The sequence below is a fragment of the Thalassophryne amazonica genome, chromosome 3, assembly GCF_902500255.1.
Source record: "Thalassophryne amazonica chromosome 3, fThaAma1.1, whole genome shotgun sequence".
Taxonomy (NCBI): domain Eukaryota; kingdom Metazoa; phylum Chordata; class Actinopteri; order Batrachoidiformes; family Batrachoididae; genus Thalassophryne; species Thalassophryne amazonica.
This window is the reverse complement of record NC_047105.1, coordinates 16,662,453-16,686,276: the sequence shown is the minus strand read 5'-3', so window position 1 is coordinate 16,686,276 and position 23,824 is coordinate 16,662,453. Positions and strand designations below refer to the sequence as shown.

Here is a 23,824-nt window from a genome sequence, read left to right as displayed (position 1 = left end):
TAATTTCTTTCTTTAAAGTTAAATATTCACCACAGATTATTCAGCATTATTCTTGTGAACAGCAGTGTATGTATTTAGGTATCTACTACTATAATCAACAGGTTGTCGTGTCCCACAGCAGCTTGTACTCAAGGTTTTTGAAATGGAGCAATAGGTCCACCTGGTGGACATTTATCAGTAATGCAGGTACAACAGAATTTCAACAGAGTCATGATATGTATGTAATGATGATCGGTGCATCATGAGATGCATCATATGGTTGTGTCATCAAACCACAGATCACATGTGTGGGCAACTGTGTTTTTATATATATATATAATGCGCAAACAAACACACAGTCCGATTACCACTGGGACCGCTGTAGACTTTACCTTCCATGTCATTTCAAAATGAGCAAATATTTGCACAAAAACAATAAAGTTTATCAGTTTGAACATTAAATATCTTGTCTTTGTGGTGTATTCAACTGAATATAGGTTGAAGAGGATTTGCAAATCATTGTATTCTGTTTTTATTAACATTTTACACAATGTCCCAACTTCATTGGAATTGGGGTTGTATCATCTCCAGATATGTGGATGTCAGTGGATCTTGTTCTTTTTGTGGACTTGCAGAAGAAACTTATATGTACAGTATTAATGTGAAGCATTTTGGCCCGAAATACTTCACATACTTTGCTATTTTGAAAATATGGCAAAGAGATCCCAAAACTATGCTGTTGTTGTTGTTGTTGTTGTCTGCTTGTTTATTTATTTGTTTTTTAAATTTATGTGGGGGTAAAAATGCAAAAGCGTTTCAAAATATTACCAAAAAATATTTGATGAAAACTCCTTGAGATCAAATTAATTGATCTTTCCCAATGCCTAGAATTATTTATTCAAAGTTTTGTATTTTGTTTTTTGGAATATTATTCAGTTTTACCATACGTAGAATATTTATTTCTGGTGTAATGTTGATTTATTTTGATTGTATCATTTATTTATTTATTCATTTGTTTTGTTTTTTGCTTGTTTTTTGTTTTTTAAACATTCATTCATTCATTGTTTTTGTATCTTACCTGATAGAAAACCAGTGTGCCTGTCTGCCCTACAGTAGATTGAAATTAATATTCACTCATAGCAACGTCAAAGCAACATTTTAAAACTACAGTATTTTGAAATCCACAGTATAATCAATTTCAGATTAATCGATTCGTTCGACTGTGCGGCGTGTGACTACACGTCCTGCGCCGCGTGCGTTCTTCCTTTTGGCTGAGCGTGTCGTCATGGCTCCGACTGTGAGTACTGAAAAGAGGAAATAAGTAGCTCATAAATGTGATGTTTTGCGTTATCGATCACGTAGGTTGGGTCGTTAATTCTACTTTCCCTTAATATAAGTGTCAGTGAAGTTTATTGCTGGATATTGTGCTTTGTTGAATGTGTCAGCTAAAACCACGTTGGGCTAATCGTTAGCTAGCGGGAGCAAATATGGCCAAAGCTCAGCGTGGAGACTTTAAAAATAACGCCGGTTTTCCAACCTTGCGTTCTGTCACGTCTGACCGCATAAAGAAACACTCGATCTTAGTGAAGTGTTTTAACGTTTTAATGTGCTGTTGTCGTCAGTGTTCTTGGAAGACCTTACTGATCTCTTGCTTAATGATCGTGTAAATTTGGTGTGTCAGAAAAAGGTGATTGTGAAGAAGCAGGGTGGGAAGAGGAAAAAGCAGATCCTGAAGTTCACTCTGGACTGCACTCATCCGGTCGAGGATGGAATCATGGATGCTGCTAACTTTGTGAGTAGACCTAAGACCTGTGGTTTTGTGACACGTTTACGAGATCTGATCTTTTAAATGAATGAAAACAAACGTTTTCTCTGTCATTTCTGTGTTACTAGATTATTTAAGGCAGTGTCTGTGTATGTAGCTGTATTGATGAAGCCCGGTATTTAAAAAAACAACAACAAAAAACATTAGTTTATCAGCCTTGACATCAGAAAAAAAGTGATGAGGGCGGGCAAATTTTTATATATATGTGTGTGTGTGTGTATATATATATATATATATATATATATATATATATATATATATATATATATATATATATATAGTAGAAATGGAGAACAAACAAAACAATAAAATTTTGAATTTGGGAAATAAAACTTACCCTTGTAATATGCTGGAAGTATCCTACGAAAAACAAATCTCACGGTCCAGCTCTGTAAACTTTGGTCAAAGCATACTCGCCACCTAACATATGTGCTAGTTGCACCAGCTGTACCGCTGTCGATGAAATTCGGCCAAAAAAATTGGTGTGGGCAGGGATGATAAACTAATGTTTTCTCTTTGATGGTTCCCAATCCACATTATATTCCCGCCTAGCATTTCTGGTTAGTCAGTCTAGGTCCTGTGATTATGAGCCAGAGTTTATGGTGCACAGAAAAGTTCTTCCCAGCACAGTTTTCTCCACAAAATCTGCATCGACACAGATGTGCTTTTCTCTGCAACTGAAAAAATCTGCACAAAATAAGAGCTAGAAAAAATTAAAAGAGCCCTGAATATTTTTAAATATTACTTTTCTGTAACCATTTGCATTGGCGATGGCCAAGTGGTTAGTGCACTTGCTTTCAGTGCGGAAGGTTCCCGGTCCAAACCCCACCCCTGCCACATTTCTCCATGTAATGTGGAGTTGCGTCAGGGATGGCATCCGGCGTAAAACTTCTGCCAAGTCAACATTCAGGTCTATTTTGGATTTGCTGTCGTGACCCCGAGTGCAAAACAAGGGACTTACTTTTTTTAGTTTGCTGCAACTATTCATGTAATTCCAAGTTCTTACCACTGTGATGTGTGATTGTTAATCCGCACACATGTAAGAATTGTCATCACTCACTTCTGAGGATCTACGGAAAATATTACCCATCTGCTACTTAATTGCAATTCGCCTGCGCTGTTGTAAAGTTGATCAGAACATTTTCCTTGCACACTTAAAAAAAAAAAACTTTTCAGTCTGGATTATAAGGATATATACGTTTTACTTTTGTTTTCTATCAGGACAGAGATTACATTAAGCGCTTTCTTTGGATCCAAAATATTTGTAATTATCTGTGTTATGATGATTGTCATATATGTATTTTATACATGAAGCAGGGGTGATGGCCAAGAGGTTAAGTACACTTGTTTCCCCTGCTAAAGTTTCCCAGTTCAATGCCGCCTCTGCCCATTCTCTGTGTAATGCGGGGTTGTGTCAGGAAGGGCATTCACTGTAAAACCTGTGCCAAATCAACATGCGGGTCCACCTCGGATCTGCTGTGACGACCCCAAGTGAAAACAAGGGAGAAGTTGAAGGGACTTACCTTTATACGTGAAGTAGAAAAAAGGAAAATCTTTAGCATGATTGTGACTCAAACCCGAGGCCTTTGCCTCAGAGGTCCCATTGAAAATGGATAGCTGTTTTCTTTTTAACTAAATTGCTCTTGATACAGCCCAGTATTACGCTACTTGATACAACATCCAATACCAAACTGCCATAACTATCAAAGGTATCACATGGTGTTGAAGCTGTACAGGATGCAACTGACAAAGTACAAGCTCAAAACCTGTTGTTAGGGTTATGGTTGTGCATGACCTACGACTGGGTATTTTAAATAAAAATTGGTGCCATACGAACAGCAGTTCTCTGTTTGCATACAGTACCATATCAATAGCAATGGCCTTTATACAGGAGAATTGTCTACGTAATTGATGAGCTGCATACATGAATAATGAGGCGATGTAAATAAAGCAGTAAGTAAACAAGTCTTACGTGAACAGAACTTTATGAACCTGCTTCATTAAAGAAAAGCACCAACAGTCGGACCTGCCAGCAGAGGTCCTGGTTCAAAGCCAAGCAAGCCCACTCTGCATATTTGGAGTTGCAGCGGGAAGTGCATCCATCATTAAACTTGTAGCAACTCCATACCAGTGTCAACTTTAAGCCAACAGAAGAAGCCAAAAGGAGTTGGTGACTGATTAACCTGACCATGAATTAAACTCAGCTGTGATACTTGATAATAAGATAAGACTTTATTGATCTCACAGTGGAGAAATTCACGTTACATCAGCTCTTAATAAACACACAAGATGAGTGCGAGTAGAAGAAAATGTGCATCAAACAGCGTGTGCAAAGATAAGCAATAATAATAATACTTGTAACAGTACAATAAAATAAGAAAATGAGGTAGAAGTAAAGTGTGTGTGTGTGTGTGTGTGTGTATATATATATATATATATATATATATATATATATATACAAAGTCTATTAGAAAAGTATCCGACCTTATTATTTTTTTTCAAAAACCATATGGATTTGAATCACATGTGATTGCGTCAGACAAGCTTGAACCCTCGTGCGCATGCGTGAGTTTTTTTTCCACGCCTGTCGGTTGCGTAATTCGCCTGTGAGCAGGCTTTGAGTGAGGAGTGGTCCACCCCATCGGCGGATTTTCATTGTCAGGAAATGGCGGAATGATTTGGGCTTTTTTTCCATCAGAATTTTTTCGGAAACTGTTAGAGACTGGCAGCTGGAAACCATTCGAAAAATTTATCTGGCTTTCGGTGAAAATTTTACGGGCTTCACAGAGAATAAGGACTGTTACTACAGCTTTAAGGATGCTCGTTGCGCCGTGCTCTGTGCCGCCATCGAGAGCCACAAACCACCGGATCATTTCTAAATGGATGGCTCTGTGGATCCGAGACCGTCGTGTGCACTTTCTCTGGTTATCACAAGAGCTGGACATCAGCCATTTTCCGTCAGATTTCACTTTTAACAAGAGATTTTGTCATGGAAAGCCGAGCGGAGGCTTCGTGCGTCACGACCGATTTGCTGATGGAGAGAGACAAAGGAACACCTCCATTTTGGTCTCACAGGACGGCTTTGAGATGGCGTTCAGACAGCTGTCGGTGGTTCTTCCATTGAGTGATTATCCGAGAAATTGTGGATGTGCCTGGACATGCCAGAACATGTCCCGTGAGGCTTCATCACGGCGTTGCTCTGCGCCATGCGGCACCGCCGCAACGCGCGAAGCCTCCGCTCCTCTTTCCATGACAAAAACTCCTGTAACAGTGGAATGTGCCGTTCATTTCCAAACTGGACGCTGTGTTTTGTCCGGGACGTCGTCGTCTGACTAGCACAGGAATTGTGAAAAGACATGGACATCAGCACTTTTTCGGCACATTGAGACAGACGTCCGGCGGAATTCCGTGCATCGCGGAACTCACGCATGTGCACGAGGGTTCAAGCTTGTCTGACGCAATCACACGTGATTCAAATCCATATGGTTTTTGAAAAAAATAATAAGGTCGGATACTTTTCTAATAGACCTTGTGTGTGTGTGTGTGTGTGTATATATATATATATATATATATATATATATATATATATATATATATATATATATATTTTATATATATATAAACATGATTGGAATTAAAAAATAGGAGCATCTTATTTACAATATGTGAAGTGGAGTTTAGATGTGATAAGGTGACACTAGTGCTGGAATTTGTAAACAAGTTATTGCACATGATTTGTAGACAGATTAATATTGCACTTGATTTGTGGACATATTATTGCATGTGGTTATTTCACATTGTTATTGTACAGCCTGACAGCAGCAGGGAGGAACGACCTGCAGTATCGTTCCTTCTTGCACTGAGGGTGCCTCAGTCTGTCACTGAACGAGCTGGTCAGCTCCACTACAGTCCAGTGGACCATCTTGTTCAGTCTCTTTCTCGCCCGCTCTGTGCTGCCCGGTGCCCAACAGACGACAGCATAGAGGAGAGCAGGGGCTACAACAGAGTCATAGAAGGTCTTAAGCAGAGGCCTGCTCACTCCAAAGGATCGCAGTCTCCTCAGAAGGTGGAGGCAACTCTGGCCTTTCTTGTACAGGGTGTCAGTGTTGTCAGTCCAGTCCAGTTTGTTGTTGAGGTGAACACCCGGGTATTTGAAACTGTCCACAGTCTCTATGTCCTTCCTCTGGATGTTCACCGGTGGGTGAGGTGGTGGTTTCCTCCTGAAGTCGAACACCATCTCCTTCGTCTTACTGGTGTTGAGACACAAGTGGTTGCGCTCACACCAGTCCACAAAGTCTGTGATGACCGACCGGTACTCCAGCTCGTTCCCCTCAGACACACGACCCACAATGGTGGAGTCATCAGAGAACGTCTGGAGATGGCAGCTGTCCGTGTTGTAGGTGAAGTCTGAGGTGTAGAGGGTGAAGAGGAAAGGCGAGAGGACGGTGCCCTGGGGGGCCCCAGTGCTGCACCTTACCACCTCAGACGGACAGCCGCGCAGCCGCACGTACTGCGGGCGGTCAGTGAGGTAGTCGATGGTCCAGGCGGCGCAATGTCCATCCACTCCTGATAAATTTTGTTGTTGCCACCTGATTGACTTTAAGTGCTTCTTCTAATATCACAGTGTCAAAGTTCATCACTTTCCGACCAGTAATTCATGAAAATGCATGTTGGCATTTCAGTTCCATTCTTGCACTGATAGCTTTGGGGGTGACTTCTTTGTCCATTTTGCAGGAATCCAAGACTTGTGGGTCTGATTTCTCAAGGTTTGCATGTGTAAAAACATGTGCAAATGCCATAGCACTTACACACACACACACACACACACACACACACCTGCATACTGATTTCATAACAGCACATTGAAGATTGTGTCCTACGAATTCGACAAATGGCAACTATTATCAATTTGGAGCGTTTGCCTTTATGAATATGAAATCTGTTGTTGTCCACATAGGTGCACAAAATTATGGGAGGGAACATGCAAATATGTGATTTTTGCACACGCACCATGATTTATCAAGGTCAGAAGGAATTTTAGCAGGTGCTGATTGTGTCTGTATATTGTGACGTTGAATTGTTAACGTTATTTAATGCATGTTACTGACTGCTGTTCCAGCAGCACCGCTGCCTCCTTTTTACACACAATGAAAAACAAACAAAAAATTGTTGTAAATGTTGGACTTATTTGTAGATGTTAACAGCTTATCTCAGGTTTTATTTCTTTAAGAATAATTGTCTCCATGCATAACAGGTGGACCAGAGTGCAACTCATGACGATTACAGTCATTGATTTGCTGTGCTGTGCAACAACGGATCAACGCATATACATGCACATCTCAGGGACTGTGTGGGGTATTTTACGCACACACGTTTGTGCACACTGCGTGTGCCTTCTGCCAGTGAAGCACACACAAATAACTGGGTGCGCATGGCTGTAATTTCTGGTGACACCCTTCCACCTATCTGTATTCCATACAGCTAACAAGACGACAAAAAAAAAAATCTCTTTAATTTGTGTTCCATCCTGCCATCTTATTTAATCCATTTGGATAGGGTGCAACATTTGCATGCTTCTCTTTTTAAGCCTGGGTGCAACAAGTTGGTGCTTCTCCCAAAGCCAAATGTGATGTGATTGAGTTCTAAGCAAAGCTCAACCAATGCATCAGTTGGCCAATAATATCAGCTGATATGACACCTTCACAAACATATTGGTATGCGTATTTGCCAATATCAAAACTTATTTTATGAAAACACTTTGCTGTAAATCATGTCATTACATGGTTAGTCCAGCAGAGCACTCCGACGGCGTTGTTTACAATACTGTCAAGGATGGCTTGGACCCCTTGTTCACATTAGCTTTAACATTAGGCAATCATTTTCAGTCAGAGTGGTATGTTACAGCAAAAAGAGACAAGTGGTCGCTATAATGTCATGTAGATGGGGCCAAACTCAACGAGAGTTTATTTTATCCAAATGCTGAGCTATGCAACATACCAACTGCCAATCCAAATGAAACCTGTGGAACGTAGGAGTTGGTTATATTTGTAGTCATTTACACTCAACAAAAATATAAACGCAACACTTTTGGTTTTGCTCCCATTTTGTATGAGATGAACTCAAAGATCTAAAACTTTTTCCACATACACAATATCATCATTTCCCTCAAATATTGTTCACAAACCAGTCTAAATCTGTGATAGTGAGCACTTCTCCTTTGCTGAGATAATCCATCCCACCTCACAGGTGTGCCATATCAAGATGCTGATTAGACACCATGATTAGTGCACAGGTGTGCCTTAGACTGTCCACAATAAAAGGCCACTCTGAAAGGTGCAGTTTGGTTTTATTGGGGGGGGGGGGGGGGATACCTGTCAGTATCTGGTGTGACCACCATTTGCCTCATGCAGTGCAACACATCTCCTTCACATAGAGTTGATCAGGTTGTCAATTGTGGCCTGTGGAATGTTGGTCCACTCCTCTTCAATGGCTGTGCGAAGTTGCTGGATATTGGCAGGAACTGGTACATGCTGTCGTATACGCCGGTCCAGAGCATCCCAAACATGCTCAATGGGTGACATGTACAGTGAGTATGCCGACCATGCAAGAACTGGGACATTTTCAGCTTCCAAGAATTGTGTACAGATCCTTGCAACATGGGGCCGTGCATTATCCTGCTGCAACATGAGGTGATGTTCTTGGATGTATGGCACAACAATGGGCCTCAGGATCTCGTCACGGTATCTCTGTGCATTCAAAATGCCATCAATAAAATGCACCTGTGTTCTTCGTCCATAACAGACGCCTGCCCATACCATAACCCCACCGCCACCATGGGCCACTCGATCCACAACATTGACATCAGAAAACCGCTCACCCACACGACGCCACACACGCTGTGCCATCTGCCCTGAACAGTGTGAACCGGGATTCATCCATGAAGAGAACACCTCTCCAATGTGCCAAACGCCAGCGAATGTGAGCATTTTGTTATGGATAAGACGCAGATTGAGGAGCGGTCCAGTATCTGACTGAACCCAGCATGAAATAATCAGAAGCAGTTCCAAAAAGAAAACATTTATTTTTCTCCCTTTGTGCTATACATGAAATACTAAATAATTTAAGTTCTGGTGAGGTGAAAAGGCGGCGCGCTCTCTCAGCGTCTCAACAGTCCGAACGTTCAGGACTCAGGAGTTCCGCCAACGCCCCCCCCCACCCAGGTGACTTTCCCAGACTGTACTCTGCGAAGGAGGAACAGAGATGAGATTATTCAACACTTATTACTACGAAATATTGTTTAGAGGCAAACTTATCAGCTACACATTTAGCTCTGGTTTCAAACTTAGTTCAAAGAGGCTGCTGCTCACAGCTAGTGGAGGATCATTAATCCGCACGCCACTGCCGTGAGGAGCATGCCAAACAATTTTCACCAATAATTACTTATAGCTGCGTATAAACGCCAATTTACATTCACGGATAAACTTTTCAGAATATTCACCTCTGTCGTCTGCTGACAACGTTTGCCTCTCACCCTCGTCCTCCTTCACAGGCGCGATGTCAGACTCTGAAACGGCCCTCAGCGTCCCCACACGGTCGTCACAAGGTCGTATTCTCCGGCAATCTTATCCAACTCACTGCTGGTTTAAATGTAGTTCTTCATCACTACATTGGTACCAGCTGGAAGTCCTCAGATCTGCACGTGAACATCACAGTTGTCGTGGATTGTCCTGATAGAGAGCAGCACGAGAATGCAACAGGTGCAGCCAATCATCGTAACAGAAGAGAGAGACTCTTCTGCAGCACATTTTCCTCAGAGAACAGCCCCAAATCACCTGGGAAGGAAAATAAACACAAAACAACCCAACCTTGTCCAGCCAAACCCCCCCCCAACACACAACACATTTGCCCACTCAAGTCGGTTACGACGACGAACTGGAGTCAGGTCGAGACCCCGATGAGGACGATGGAGGTGAACATGCTGGATGTGGAGGTCCTGGGCTGGTGTGGTTACACGTGGTCTGCGGTTGTGAGGCTGGTTGGATGTACTGCCAAATTCTCTGAAATGCCTTTGGAGACGGCTTATGGTAGAGAAATGAGCATTCAATACACGAGCAACAGCTCTGGTTGACATTCCTGATAGCAGCATGCCAATTGCACGCTCCCTCAAATCTTGCGACATCTGTGGCATTGTGCTGTGTGATGAAACTGCACCTTTCAGAGTGGCCTTTTATTGTGGGCAGTCTAAGGCACACCTGTGCACTAATCACGGTGTCTAATCAGCATCTTGGTATGGCACACCTGTGAGGTAGGATGGATTATCTCAGCAAAGGAGAAGTGCTCACTATCACAGATTTAGACTGGTTTGTGAACAATATTTGAGGGAAATGGTGATATTGTGTATGTGGAAAAAGTTTTAGATCTTTGAGTTCATCTCATACAAAATGGGAGCAAAACCAAAAGTGTTGCGTTTATATTTTTGTTGTGTATAATAAAGTTCATGTTTAAACTGTAAAACGTTAAGCCTCATTTACATTTCCTTGTCATAAGGCTTTGATAATGACGTTAGGAATCATTGCCATATTTTTAAATTGAAGATATCGGCAGATATATTGTATTATTTATTTATTGACTTCTTAATATTTGTATTTTATCAGCATCAGTGTTATTAAATGATGACAACTAAGGCACATCACACATTGTCTTAAAGGGAGAAACAAACGCATACTGCATCTGATCTTAATGTGGATTTATATCTTCTTCTACTACCACTAACACTAATAATAAGAGATTATTAGATTGCAGAGAGGTGCTGATGTGAACAATTTTAGAGACTTTATCCATAATATCTGTGAATTGACTGATTCAGAGCCTCTGTGTATGTAGTATCCAGTACTCAAGGGTAAATGTCAAAACTCTACTGTTGGCACTCCATGTGTGCACAGAACCTACTGCAACATTGATAATAGCCATGATTCCAAAACAAAAAAAAAAATATTGGATTATCAGAAAAACAGGAACACACATGATGCCTGCAGGTCACAGGCCCTTAAAAAATAATATTAAATAAAATGAAAGACTGTACCTCATAGCATGTGGACACATTATACATGCTTCGTGCAGAACTTTTGAGATTTGAACGTTTCACAAAATCGGGTAGCTCACTGTACAAGGAAGGAATAGACCAGTCCGTTGAACGCTAGATGTGTGCAGCCAAAACATTTTTGAAAATAAATTTGCCCAACCAAAATTTCTCTAGCTCAATGTCCGCACGTCTGTGCACATGCTTGTGGGTGTGCACACATGCATGCATGTGCATATGTTTATGGGTGTGGTTGGAAGGGCCCTGGGCAAGTCGAGAGTCTGTCATTATCAGTTGTGTGACTCGCACCCCCCCCCCCCCCCCCCCCCCCCCCAAAAAAAAGAAAAAAAATATGCACAGACACCCTCACTGGAAGCAATTTTCTGTTGCCTCTTAACAGGAGCAGTTCCTTCAGGAACGTATCAAGGTGAATGGCAAAGCTGGAAACCTCGGCGGTGGTGTGGTGTCCATCGAGAGGAGCAAGAGCAAAATCGCAGTGAACTCAGAAGTTCCCTTTTCAAAGAGGTACGAAAGGCAGTGCAACGATTAGTCACAGCTTTAAAGCTGACTTGAGTTTTGTGTATTGCTTTCTAATTACTGATAGATTTCAGCTGGTGTCTTGGCATTTCATGCCTTTTTGCACCTCTCTTTCTTCAGGTGCTGAACACTTTTTACCTGTCATTTCACATTATTAGGCATACAGGGCTGTGAAAACTGCGGATCTGCGAAATTCCACAGATGTCATTGGAGGGGGGTGTTCATGTTTTACTCTCTAATCGTGATCATCACTGAGTTTTTAAAATGTCTATTGCAGTTTTCTTTTTCTTACGACATTGTGCAAGTTTTATAAGTCCGCAGTGGTCTGCGGACACTGATTTACAGATACAAATCAGTGTCCTCAGATCTGCAGAGTTTCGAGGAGAACAATACTTCTCTCAAAGCCTGGCTGTTGCGACAGTTGTCGTAAAGCGGGACTGATTGGTTGCTGCGGCGATGCTGTGTGGCTCCTGCGCGAAGCTTAAGCTAAACGTGGCATGTGGACATCACAAACCTGTAGAGCTCTAAAGTTTTTAAAAGAAGAATTGTGCAGCATGTCTGTGTCACGGACCGATGTCAGACAGAGAGAAGACGGTGAGAAATACTGTTTGAAAAAGTCTGACAAGGACAAGAATCCGTGGAATTGTCGCTGGCTTCATCAACACACCTGAAAGATAAAAGGAACGGGAAAACTGAACTGTGCCATCAGGAAACAGTAAGAATTTTTCTCTCTCTGGAAAATAAACATTGTGCTGTTTAAACAGGATTTTAGAAAAGATTATGTGACTTTTTTCATTAATCTAGACTTTCTTTCATTGGAAAAAAAAAAGACTGGCTTTGAATGGATTTATATGAATTTACACAAGAATATAAATGAGTTTTTATTAATGTAGACTTTTTTCATGGGAAAAAGACGCTGTGGCTTTGAGTGGATTTATATGAATTTGCACAGCAATATGTGGCTTTTTTACTATAAGGTATGTTATTGATATTTTACCACAATTTTCAAAATATTCTCCAAGCTTTAGCTGTGGTTTTTGAAATGCTTTATCAGTCTTTTCAGTCTTCATGAATTTTATGTAGTTTAATTGTTCTGAGTTAATGCATTAAATGGTTTACAATTAAAAGGAAAAATCATTCCAGGTCCTACTTCCACGTCATATTCTGTTATTTCAGCATGATCATTGATGGTTCAAATGAAAGGTTGAATACAGGGTCATTTAAATATGCACTAATTTAGAGATTTTTTGTTCCAGGAGATGCTGAAAATGTATTATTAGATTAAAAAATTAATTTGGTTTCTGGGATCCCACAGGGCCTGAAACACCGGCTCCTGGGGCCTGATGCCCCTCAGACCCCCTGCAAATTTTCCTTGGGCATAACTCAATTTATGTTCTCTATGGTTTGATGTCTTTGCATGTGTGAATTAGTTTGGTTTTTACCTACATCTGGTGAAAATTTCATGAGAAAAATGGTGACATGTTCAGTACTTATTTTACCCACTGTGATTCAGATATTAGCATTAGGTTTATGTTTTTATTTCCCGGTAGTTAAATTTCTTTAAAGTGAAATGGTGTTCTGATCATCTGTGGCATTGCCATATCTGCCAAGGAGGGGGGGGGGGGGGTGTCATTTGTGAGTGGGAGCAAGTGTTTTTATGTTTTTGGGTTATCTGGATCCTTCATTAAAGGGGAACAGAAATGCTTACGGGTTATTTATAGCATGAATAAACACAAAAAAATGCATTCTTTTTTTTTTTTTTTTATAGTTCAAGAAACACTAAAGACCATAGAACATCTACAGAAAACTTTGTTTTAGTTGTGGTCTAAGAGGTTTTGACATCGACAAGCTGCCGGCATTTATGCAGGTCAGGCGGGTGACGTCACTGGTTGGGGGGAAGATGAGCCTCGTTCTGAGATTCCCTGCCAGAGGCACCAACAAAGAGATTATATATGACTACTCGATTCCGCACTCGCAGTGTTGCCCACTAAACGCCAACGTCCCTTCATGAACAGCGGCGACATGACACCTCCTAACCTGTTGAAAGTTACATGGATCTGCGCTCGCTGTTAAACTGCGCTGCTGAGCTGAACCGAGCTGCTGGTGCTGCTGTTTTCAGCACAGCGCGGCTCCTTAAACCATTACCAAACATTTATTTACAGTGAGGAAAATAAGTATTTGAACACCCTGCGGTTTTGCACGTTCTCCCACTTAGAAATCATGGTGGGGTCTGAAATTTTCATCCTAGGTGCATGTCCACTGTGAGCGACATAATCTAAAAAAAAAAAAAAAAATCTGGAACTCACAATGTATGATTTTTTTTTTTTTTTTTTTTTTAATATATATAATTTATTTGTATGTTACTGCTGTAAATAAGTATTTGAACACCTACCAACCAGCAAGAATTCTGGCTCACACAGACCTGTTAATTTTTCTTTAAGAAGCCCTCTTATTCTGCACTATTTACCTGTATTAATTGCACCTGTTTGAACTTGTTACCTGTATAAAAGACACCTGTTCACACACTCAATCACACTCCAACCTGTCCACCATAGACAACAGGCAAGCAGCTTGGTAGAAGACAACAACTGTTATGATTATTTATTAGAAAGTGGAAGAAACACAAGACGACTGTCAATCTCCCTCGGTCTGGGATTCCATGCAACATCTCACTTTGTGGAGTAAGGATGATTCTGAGAAAGCTCAGAACTACACAGGAGGACCTGGCAATGACCTGAAGAGAGCTGGGACCACAGTCACAAAGATTACATTAGTAACACATGATGCTGTCATGGTTTAAAATCCTCCAGGGCAGCAAGGTCCCCCTGCTCAAGCCAGCACATGTCCAGGCCTGGTTGAAGTTCACCAGTTACCATCTGGATGATCCCGAGGAGGCATGGGAGAAGGTCATGTGGTCAGATGAGACCAGAATAGAGCTTTTTGGAATCAGCTCCGCTTGCCATGTTTAGAGGATGAGAACAACCCCAACCCAACATCATACTCTGGGGGTGCTCTTCTGCAAAGGGGACAGAACGACTGCACCATATTGAAGGGAGGATTGATGGGGTCATGTATTGCGAGATTTTGGCAAACAACCTCCTTCCCTCAATAAGAACATTGAAGATGGGTCATGGCTGGGTCTTCCAGCATGACAGTGACCCCAAACACACAGCCAGGGCAACTAAGGAGGGGCTCCGTAAGAAGCATTTCAAGGTCCTGGAGTGGTCTGGCCAGTCTCCAGACCTGAACTCAATAGAAAACCTTTGGAGGGAGCTGAAACTGCAAACCTGAAAGATCTAGAGAAGATCTGTATGGAGGAGTGGACCAAAATCCCTGCTGCATTGTGTGCAAACCTGGTGAAAAATGACAGGAAACGTTTGACTGACGTTTGATTGTCATGTGACCCCTGTATTCAGAATGACTTGCATTTTTTTTCACATTGCTTATATGGCTTTCTGGCATAGATAAAACTCAGAATCAACACAAAACCTTACGTGGCTGTGGAATATAACTACCACATTACATTTAATTATTACCCTGTGTTACATGCTTCAAATGCTACTTCAACAGAAAACATAACTCCTCCAAGACCCAGCAGTTCTGTGATTGTGAAGTGGGATCAGTCGTACTAATACAACAAACAGTATGCAAACATGAATTGTGTTTTCAGGTTTTTACTCACCTCAGTGGTATCACCACCATACCGTGGTGGGGTGGTTTGCATTTCTTTTAGGACTCTGAGGGCTATGCTGGCTGGAGTTTCATACCCCTGGTTGGGCCACCCAAGCTGTATAGATCAAAGGGTAGCGACCAGACAGAGGGTGATCCTTACCTGTAGAGACCCAGGTTAGAATTAGTCTCCGGCACCCCTTTGGTTATTGTAAAAGTCCACAAATGAGGTGACTTGTTAGCTGTAAGTTAAAACCCGTGTCAGTACTGGTACTTGAGGTTGTGTCTTACTGCGGCTGTTACAGGCTCAACACAGTGTTTGGCTCTGACTTGGATGGAAGGGCTGGATCCAGTCAGTCAGCTGGTCAGGGTTTATCCTGGGATGTTGGTTGGCAGTCTGTACATTTACACGTCCAGGAAGGCTTTGGCTGAGGGTTAGTCAAGTAATACGAGCGGCTTTGTTTGACTATATCTCCGGTGCACATCTGGAAGAATACCGCAGCTGTGTGTGGGTGAGCAGCACGGTTGATGGATCATGAGTCTACTACTGTGCTAATAAGCAGCCCCCCCGAAAAAGCGCGTGTTGGATGAGTTTTCCCCAAGATCGATCATTGGCAGAAATTCATAGTTTTGGAGTTTCTGCCATCATATGTGCCTCTTTCTAAGCTGTCTTTGTGTGACAAAAAGGGCATTTCTTGAATAGCTGGAACAGATGATGACAAAAGAAAGATGGTGAAAGTTGAGGTTGGCCAGAACATGCTGAAACATCCCAGGCGGACAGCTTGTTGTGTTGCAGGATGCTGGCAGGTGTTTCTATCAGAGCATCTCCTCGTCCTTCTCTGAACAGCTACAACGGAGTGAGTCCTACTTGAGAACTACATGACATGGAAGAAGCTGAAACAGCTTCCAAATTGCAGCAACAAGATGATATACATGTGAAGAGAATGCCATTGAAAGAAGATCAAGACAGGTACCTACAGTAGTGTTCAGAATAATAGTAGTGCTGTGTGACTAAAAAGATTAATCCAGGTTTTGAGTATATTTCTTATTGTTACATGGGAAACAAGGTACCAGTAGATTCAGTAGAGTCTCACAAATCCAACAAGACCAAGCATTCATGATATGCACACTCTTAAATTGGGCTATTAGTAAAAAAAAAAAGTAGAAAAGGGGGTGTTCACAATAATAGTAGTGTGGCATTCAGTCAGTGAGTTTGTCAATTTTGTGGAACAAACAGGTGTGAATCAGGTGTCCCCTATTTAAGGATGAAGCCAGTACCTGTTGAACATGCTTTTCTCTTTGAAAGCCTGAGAAAAATGGGACATTCAAGACATTGTTCAGAAGAACAGCGTAGTTTGATTAAAAAGTTGATTGGAGAGGGGAAAACTTATACGCAGGTGCAAAAAAATTATAGGCTGTTCATCTACAGTCATCTCCAATGCTTTTAAAATGGACAAAAAAACCAGAGACGCGTGGAAGAAAACGGAAAACAACCATCAAAATGGATAGAAGAATAACCAGAATGGCAAAGGCTCACCCATTGATCAGCTCCAGGATGATCAAAGACAGTCTGGAGTTACCTGTAAGTGCTGTGACAGTTAGAAGACACCTGTGTGAAGCTAATTTATTTGCAAGAACACCCCGCAAAGCGTCTCTGTTAAATAAAAGACGTGCAGAAGAGGTTACAGTTTGCCAAATAACACACCAACTGGCCTAAAGAGAAATGGAGTAATATTTTGTGGACTGATGAGAGTAAAATTGTTCTTTTTGGGTCCAAGGGCCGCAGACAGTTTGTGAGACGACCCCCAAACTTTGAATTCAAGCCACCGTTCACAGTGAAGACAGTGAAGCATGGTGGTGCAAGCATCATGATATGGGCATGTTTCTTCTACTATGGTGTTGGGCCTATATATCACATACCAGGTATCATGGATCAGTTTGGATATGTCAGAATATTTGAAGGGGTCATGTTGCCTTATGCTGAAGAGGACATAAGGTGTTTGAACAAGACAATGACCCCAAGCACACTAGTAAACGAGCAAAATCTTGGTTCCAAACCAACACAATTAATGCCTCGCAGATGTGAAGAAATCATGAAAAACTGGTTATACGTACAACTAAATACTAGTTTAGTAATTCACAGAATTGCTAAAAAAAAACAATAGTTTTGTTTGTAGCACCAACAGCAGATGCTACTATTATTGTGAACACCCCCTTTTCTACTTTTTTTATTTACTAATAGCCCAATTTCATAGCCTTAAGAGTGTGCATATCATGAATGCTTGGTCTTGTTGGATTTGTGAGAATCTACTGAATCTACTGGTACCTTTCTTCCCATGTAACAATAGGAAATATACTCAAAACCTGGATTCATCTTTTTAGTCACATAGCACTACTATTATTCTGAACACTACTGTACGTCTTAACATTCACCCAACATCAGCACAACATTCCATCTTTCAGCTCACACAAACTCATTTGTGAACTATGCAGCATTTTCATACCCAGTTGTCACTCTGTAAGAAATCACGATCCTTAAGAACAGTACAATTTCACTTCTTCACTGTCCTGTACGAAAAGATGAACAAACACTCCATGCCAGTCTCAAGTCTGTTTCATTCTCACCGTCATGGAAAGGCTACAAGACACACATTGTCATTTTTGGAGTGCCGTGGCACAAGGGGCTGTGGAGCGCGGCAGTGATCTGCCCTTTGCGGTTATTTATTTATGGCAGTAAAATCATGAACAGAACCAAGTGCAAATGCGTCAACACATTTGATAGTGTGCTGATTAAAAGCTTTTATGTGCACTGGTGTTCTGTGTTTTCACAGAGAATCGGTGCAAACTATTATGAGTTTGCTGTTGTTTTTTTTTGTTGTTGTTTGGGGGAGTTGCCTTGAGAGCAAAAGTCAGTACAGGTGATACACTGTTGCACTCTGTGTGTCTCCGATGCTTTTTCCAGTTCATTCCAAAATTGATATGAGCAATGATATGTGAGGTGTCCCCACCCTAGGAACCTTTGGTTATTATCGTGTTTGTGGTGGGGCAACACTGTGACGGCGCAAGCTTGCATCCCAACGAGAAGGATGGGTTTTGTGTCAGGAAGAGTATCCAGTGTAGAATTCATGCCAAATTCATGCTGGACCCTTTCATTTTGTGCAGTTCTAAATAACATTGATGAGAGTGTACTTAGGCTTTCTTTTTATCAGAAAGTCCCTTCGTCCCCGTTGCTGTGTTTTCACCACCTGCTCATTACTGCCATCTGTGTCTTTGGAGAATATTGCAACAGAATGCCTGAGCACTAAAGCCTTTTGATTTATCAGTTCTTTAGTCTTGTTCCTGGTGTTGTGTTGGATCTTTATGAACTACATTTTGTTCTGTATACATGCAGATTTCCTAGGAAGAATGAATGGAGTAAGAATTTCATTATGTGGTATAACTAACTGCCTGTTTGTACTGTGCACATGACAATATGGGCCTTACTTAGCTTCTTAGATATCTGTATAACAGATTGTATAGCTGATTGTGGTACCATGAGTCTTTTTTTCCCCCAAGACTGTTCTGTTTTGTTCTGTTCAGACTGAGTCTGTTTTTGCAGAGATCCAAAATTGTGTTCCAGCAACCTTGACTCAGTTTTTAAGTCTTTTTTTCCCCCCTCCTCCTTACAAGAAGGCACTTGTTCATCAGGTATGTCCATAAATACAGCCAAAGGTTTCCAAATTCGAACTGAATTTGATGCCAATTAGTCAATCAGAACTTTCACAAGTAATTTTGTCATTTTCTGGAGTTTTTAAAGATATCCCAGTCTGTTTGAAGTCATTCATCTAGTTCTATGTAAAGTGGCAGTCCACTGAAATTTCAGTGGGTACAAAAACTGAAAGCTATTTTGTGACTGTTAATTCTAAACTTTATATGGGAATAAAGTTGTGATTTTCACTGAACACACTTTTGATTAAATGGAATGTATGTAGTCGGGGGAACTTTGTTGGTTTTTTTTTTTTTTGCAAGGGTGTATGTAAATTTATGCCTGCAACTGCAAATGTACAGACGTTCTGTTTTATGATCTTTGGTACCAAAACTAAAGCATATGGTTTCCTTTGGTTTTGGCTGTTTTTCAGGTACTTGAAATATCTGACCAAGAAGTATCTGAAAAAGAACAATCTGAGGGACTGGTTGCGGGTGGTGGCCAACACAAAGGAGAGCTACGAGCTGCGCTACTTCCAGATCAACCAGGATGAGGAGGAGGAGGACGAAGATTAAACTCAACACCGCATTCAATAAAATTTCCAAAGAGAAATGGAAAAAGTCTTGTTCTTTTACAATAATTGTTGGACATTGATGACACACTGTAGAATGACTTACAGGAAAACTGCACTTTGTTACATTAAATGTCTTATTATTAGTAGTAGTAGTAGTAGTATTGTCATCTGTAAATGCAGAAAATAAGGGTACTCGTAAGTAATTTCAACAAAATTCTTTCATTCGTACAACGCCTTGATTTGCTATGTTAAGTTTACTGATTCTACTCTTACGCATTTCTACCACAAACGGTTGACTAAACCTTTTAACTATGTTTAATGAACATTAAAAAAAAAAAAAAAAAATTATGTGCCAAAAAAAACTGTATGGTAATGGGAGATTGTGTAATGGGATTTGAACCAGGATGTAAACCACAGTACTACTAATGAAGTACTTTGGTGGAGTTTTTAAAATTATTATCATCATCATCATCTCAGATCTATATTACTAAAGTTCTAATTGAGGTAAAAATTAGGCAAGTGCAAAAAAAAAATTCATGGTTTTCAGTTTATTTTTTATTTAATTACTTTTTTAGTTCCACGGTTTTTCAGAACCCAAAGTGATACTTCAGGGGTTTTTTTTTGTTTGTTTGTTTTTTTTTTTGTAGTTGCTTTTTGACCATTTAAAAACATAATATAAAAGGCTTATCTCTGGTTCAAAACTCATTTCCGATAGCTTAAATTAGTCTTTCTTTGTAAAATAATTAAGTTACTTTGGCGCCAATGCAGAGTTACATAATTTGTGTTGTTTAGAACCATTTAAAGGTCGCTGGAAGCCAACAGTTTAAGCTGGGAAAAATGTCCTTGGTGTAAAAGATAAAAAAAAAAAAACTTGAAACGAGTCAAAATCTGACAGTTTTCTTGGACAATATAACGATCCTTTGAGCACCATTATATGTCAGTATGTGGAGTCCATGACAGAAACACTAAAGCTGATTAACATTTTATCATTTATGGGGGTTCAAAAAAGAAGTGAGCTGTCTGCTCCTGTTGAGTCTGAGCTCTCTGCAGGCGCATCCTCTCTTCCAGATGCGGTTGCCTTGACAACGGCTTGACCACTGGCAGCTGCGCGCAACATCTGTTTTTTTTTTCCCCCCTATGTGCCCAAACTAAATTTGCACCAAATGAATTAAAAACTCAGAATGCGGTTTAATATAAATGCAGATTCGGTGTTGTGGAATCGTAGAGCAGCTGTGCAGGAAGAATAAAAAGACCGGGGGGGGGGGGGGGGGGCAGCCTGGGAAGTTTTTGTGTCCAGACTTCCAAAAGCAAATGGGCAAGCGACAGGCGCAGGGGTGCACGTGTGCGCGCCGCGCGCCGACGACTCTGCTCGCTTTTATTTATTTATTTTTTGCGCGTAACTAGTTAAAGAGTTAACTATGCCGGCACGACTAACTAGTTGTGGTTGAAATTATGGGATGTATCGTCATGGCAACAGACCAGACGTCACGATCTGGGCATGTGTGTTCCATTTTTGTCTTTCTTATTTTTCAGACTGGGGGACCTGGATAGAGATCAGCGGGGGGGAGATGATTTAACCTCAAGAGAATTTTTTTTATTATTATTATTCTTTAAGAAAAAAATAAAAATCACCGCGCGCCGTTTTGTTGTGCTGATAAAGAGGCTCCGGCGCGTGGAGGGTTAAACTGAGCCTGAAAGGGGTTCGGGGGACTATGAGATAAAGATGCCGGGCTCCCTGAGTAATGAAGACGAGGGACAGGACGACATGGATTTTGGAGACGATGTGCCAGGTGAGGGGAAGAGGCGGGGTGTCCTTCACATTATTTAGCGCCGTTACGCATTGAATGCGGGGGGAAAAGGGCTCGTCCTGCCTTCGTGAGACTACAGAGGGGTGGGGTGCGAGCAGCAGAGTCATGCTTTTCTTTTTTTTCTCGTTTTTATTTATTTTTATTTAAATGAAACCGCACGATCTTATTTAAAAAAAAAGTGGCGACAGGGTGTGTGAAATTGTCTCGGCATGTGGGTTTTGTGCGCGGTGCGCATCCTGCCGCATGGATTGTGCGGACTGGTTTGTCAAAGGCTTGCACGCTTTGGCTGCAAAAATACAAGTTTGACTCCAAGGTCTGTTTCAAGCGGCGATTCGTGTGGCACTTAGCTATTGTGTGCACGCAGAAAAAGCGGGCTGCAGTAACACTGTTGGTGTGCGTTTCGTTGCCCAAAATCCAAGACGCGCTGCCGCTTTGACTTGTCACCAGGAGGATGCTCAGGTGCTCCAACTTTATTATTATTTTTTTTCCCCTTCCACCACTGCTTGATGGCAGAGGTGTGAAAGCCACGTGTAGGCTACAGTAAACAGTGTTAAGCACTTTAGCCTGCTACTCCACCTTTTGTTTGTTGACTCAGATGAAATATGGGATGCAGTTTATTCTGATCCAACAACCCCAAATGTGTTTCTCGTGGTTGGTGAGATGATCAGGACTTGGAGCAGCTCTGGCTTGTCACAACGTGCTGTATGAATGTGATTAATCACAGCTAATGGTGCTTATCTGCTGCTTGCCTGAGATGTGCATGTGAATGAGTGGATTCAACAACAGGTTTTGGGGGGGATGCAGTGTTGGCACATCTACCACTTCACAGCACTGGTTGCACACTGATGACTCGTGTGTATGTGTGTGAACAAAGACATCTGAGCACAGAAAGCACAAAGGGGTTGGACTTCTTGGCATAATTAGTCATGGTCATGTTTTAGGAATGATATGACATAAACCAGTTAACCAGTAGATTTATGCTCCTATCCTCACCTATGGTCATGAACTTTGGGTAATGACTGAAAGAAGCTCTCGGATGCAAGCAGCAGAAATGAGATTCCTCTAGTGGGTCTTACACTCTTGGACGGTGAGAAGCTCAACTATCTGGCAGGGACTCTGGGTAGTGCCTCTGCTTCGTCGCATCCAAAGGAGCCAGCTGAGGTGGTTTGGCCGTGTGGTCAGCATGCCCTCTGGTCTTCAACCTAGGGAGGTCTTCTGGGCACATCCAGCTTGGGAACACTTCTGAATCCAGGACATGGCCAAGGATAGGGAAGTGTGGGATGAGCTGCTTGGTTCACTACTACTGAAACTCAGACCTGGAAAAATGGTAGAAAATTAATGAATGAATGACATAAACCAATCAGAGTGTCATCTGTTACCCCCTTAAGGAGCCGGAGTGCATTTTCTAAATAGAGGTGTGTTTATTGATTGCTGTCAAATTTAGACCAGGTTTTTGCCCTCTGTGGTACACTCAGTTTCTGCATCCAACCCACCTGCACTCCGTCTGCCACACCTCATTTTTAGACCAGCACCCCCGCTGGACAGAGCTCGGGGAAGACCCAGGACACTGCGTGGATTATATCTCCCAGCAGGCTTGGGAATGCCTCAGGATCCACCTGGAAGAGTTGGAAGACTTGGCCAAGGGAAAAGAAGTGTGGAATGACTTGCTTGGTCTGCACTGCAACCTGGAAAAGTGGCAGAATATGAATGAATGAGCACACATTGGTGCGCACATGCCAGCCTACTTACAATAAAAAGGACGCAGGTGCAAATGTTCATGTTTCTGTGTCCTCTTTGCCTTTGAGATTGAGATGCATGGGAAGATCTCCTACAGCGTTAGGAGGTCCAACTCTTTAGTGTCCTGGGGATTCCTGTCTTACTGTATGGTTGTGAGACTTTGATGCTCATCAATGACCTAAGGTGATGACTGGATGCCTTTGGATTTTGGTCTCTTTGGGGATTCTTGGATACCACTGGACTGACTTTGGGAGATTCAGCTGAAGAGTATCACTTTTATTGTGAATGTATATAAGCTACAACATTTGCACCATGGGTTGCGCATTTTGCAGTGCATCATCCAGCACGGTGACATGACAAAATCCCAAACGGACATAATCCCAGTGGACAGAATCCCAACTAGGGTAGGGTATCGGGAACCGGTTCTTTTCGAGAATCGTTTAGAAATGATTTGATCCACCGACATTAATAGTCTTTTTGCTTAACGATTCCCTTATCAGTCCTTCAGAGCGGCCGTTGTTTTTGAGGGTGTTTGTTGGGAAAATGATAATGATTGCAGACCCTGCAGTGTGTCTGTAATCAAGCACTTCTGCAGCATGGCTCTGCTTTGAATTTTAGTAATGCAATAAAGACACACACATCCAAACTACATGAAAAGGCATGCAGGACCATTCAACATTGTACCAAAGATAGAGTCCAAATGATCTGCACAGCCACAGCGCTCCAATACAGAAAAAAAAACTTAAGCAAGACGTTACGTTTCGGGCGACCTGACCAGGGGTTCACCCCATCCTGACCAGGTCCGCATAATCACTGGTACACCAAAATTAAAAGTCTATAACTGCTTTATTATATGGTAAACAAGAAAATTGGGAGTTTGTCAAACATACTAAAACTGAAAAATCAATCTCAAGTTTCAACTCTTTATTAT

The 23,824-nt window shown here is 41.6% G+C and overlaps 2 protein-coding genes across 5 annotated transcripts in view; both read left to right on the top strand.

The window, feature by feature from the left end:
• The first annotated feature begins 1,154 nt into the window (after positions 1-1,154).
• rpl22 (ribosomal protein L22) lies at positions 1,155-19,386 on the top strand. The gene is made up of 4 exons (XM_034165880.1): positions 1,155-1,276; positions 1,661-1,771; positions 11,284-11,408; positions 19,208-19,386. Exons 1-4 carry the CDS (start codon positions 1,265-1,267, stop codon positions 19,347-19,349), a joined length of 390 nt encoding a protein of 129 aa, XP_034021771.1. The 5' UTR covers positions 1,155-1,264; the 3' UTR covers positions 19,350-19,386.
• Positions 19,387-20,923: 1,537 nt separating this feature from the next.
• Positions 20,924-23,824, top strand: part of chd5 (chromodomain helicase DNA binding protein 5) — a 125,807-nt gene continuing 122,906 nt past the window's right edge. For 2 of the 4 annotated variants that reach the window (XM_034165875.1, XM_034165878.1), the window contains exon 1: positions 20,924-21,138. In XM_034165875.1, coding sequence (XP_034021766.1) covers positions 21,072-21,138 — 67 coding nt within the window. In that variant the 5' untranslated portion in view covers positions 20,924-21,071. The remainder of the gene's footprint in view (positions 21,139-23,824) is intronic. The other 2 variants (XM_034165877.1, XM_034165876.1) reach the window with 1 other exon arrangement.

Excerpts from the sequence above, each read along its gene's own strand:
- rpl22 (XM_034165880.1), top strand. Across the intron at positions 1,772-11,283 it reads TCATGGATGCTGCTAACTTT|GAGCAGTTCCTTCAGGAACG; the intron begins GTGAGTAGACCT and ends GCCTCTTAACAG. Across the intron at positions 11,409-19,207 it reads GAAGTTCCCTTTTCAAAGAG|GTACTTGAAATATCTGACCA; the intron begins GTACGAAAGGCA and ends GCTGTTTTTCAG.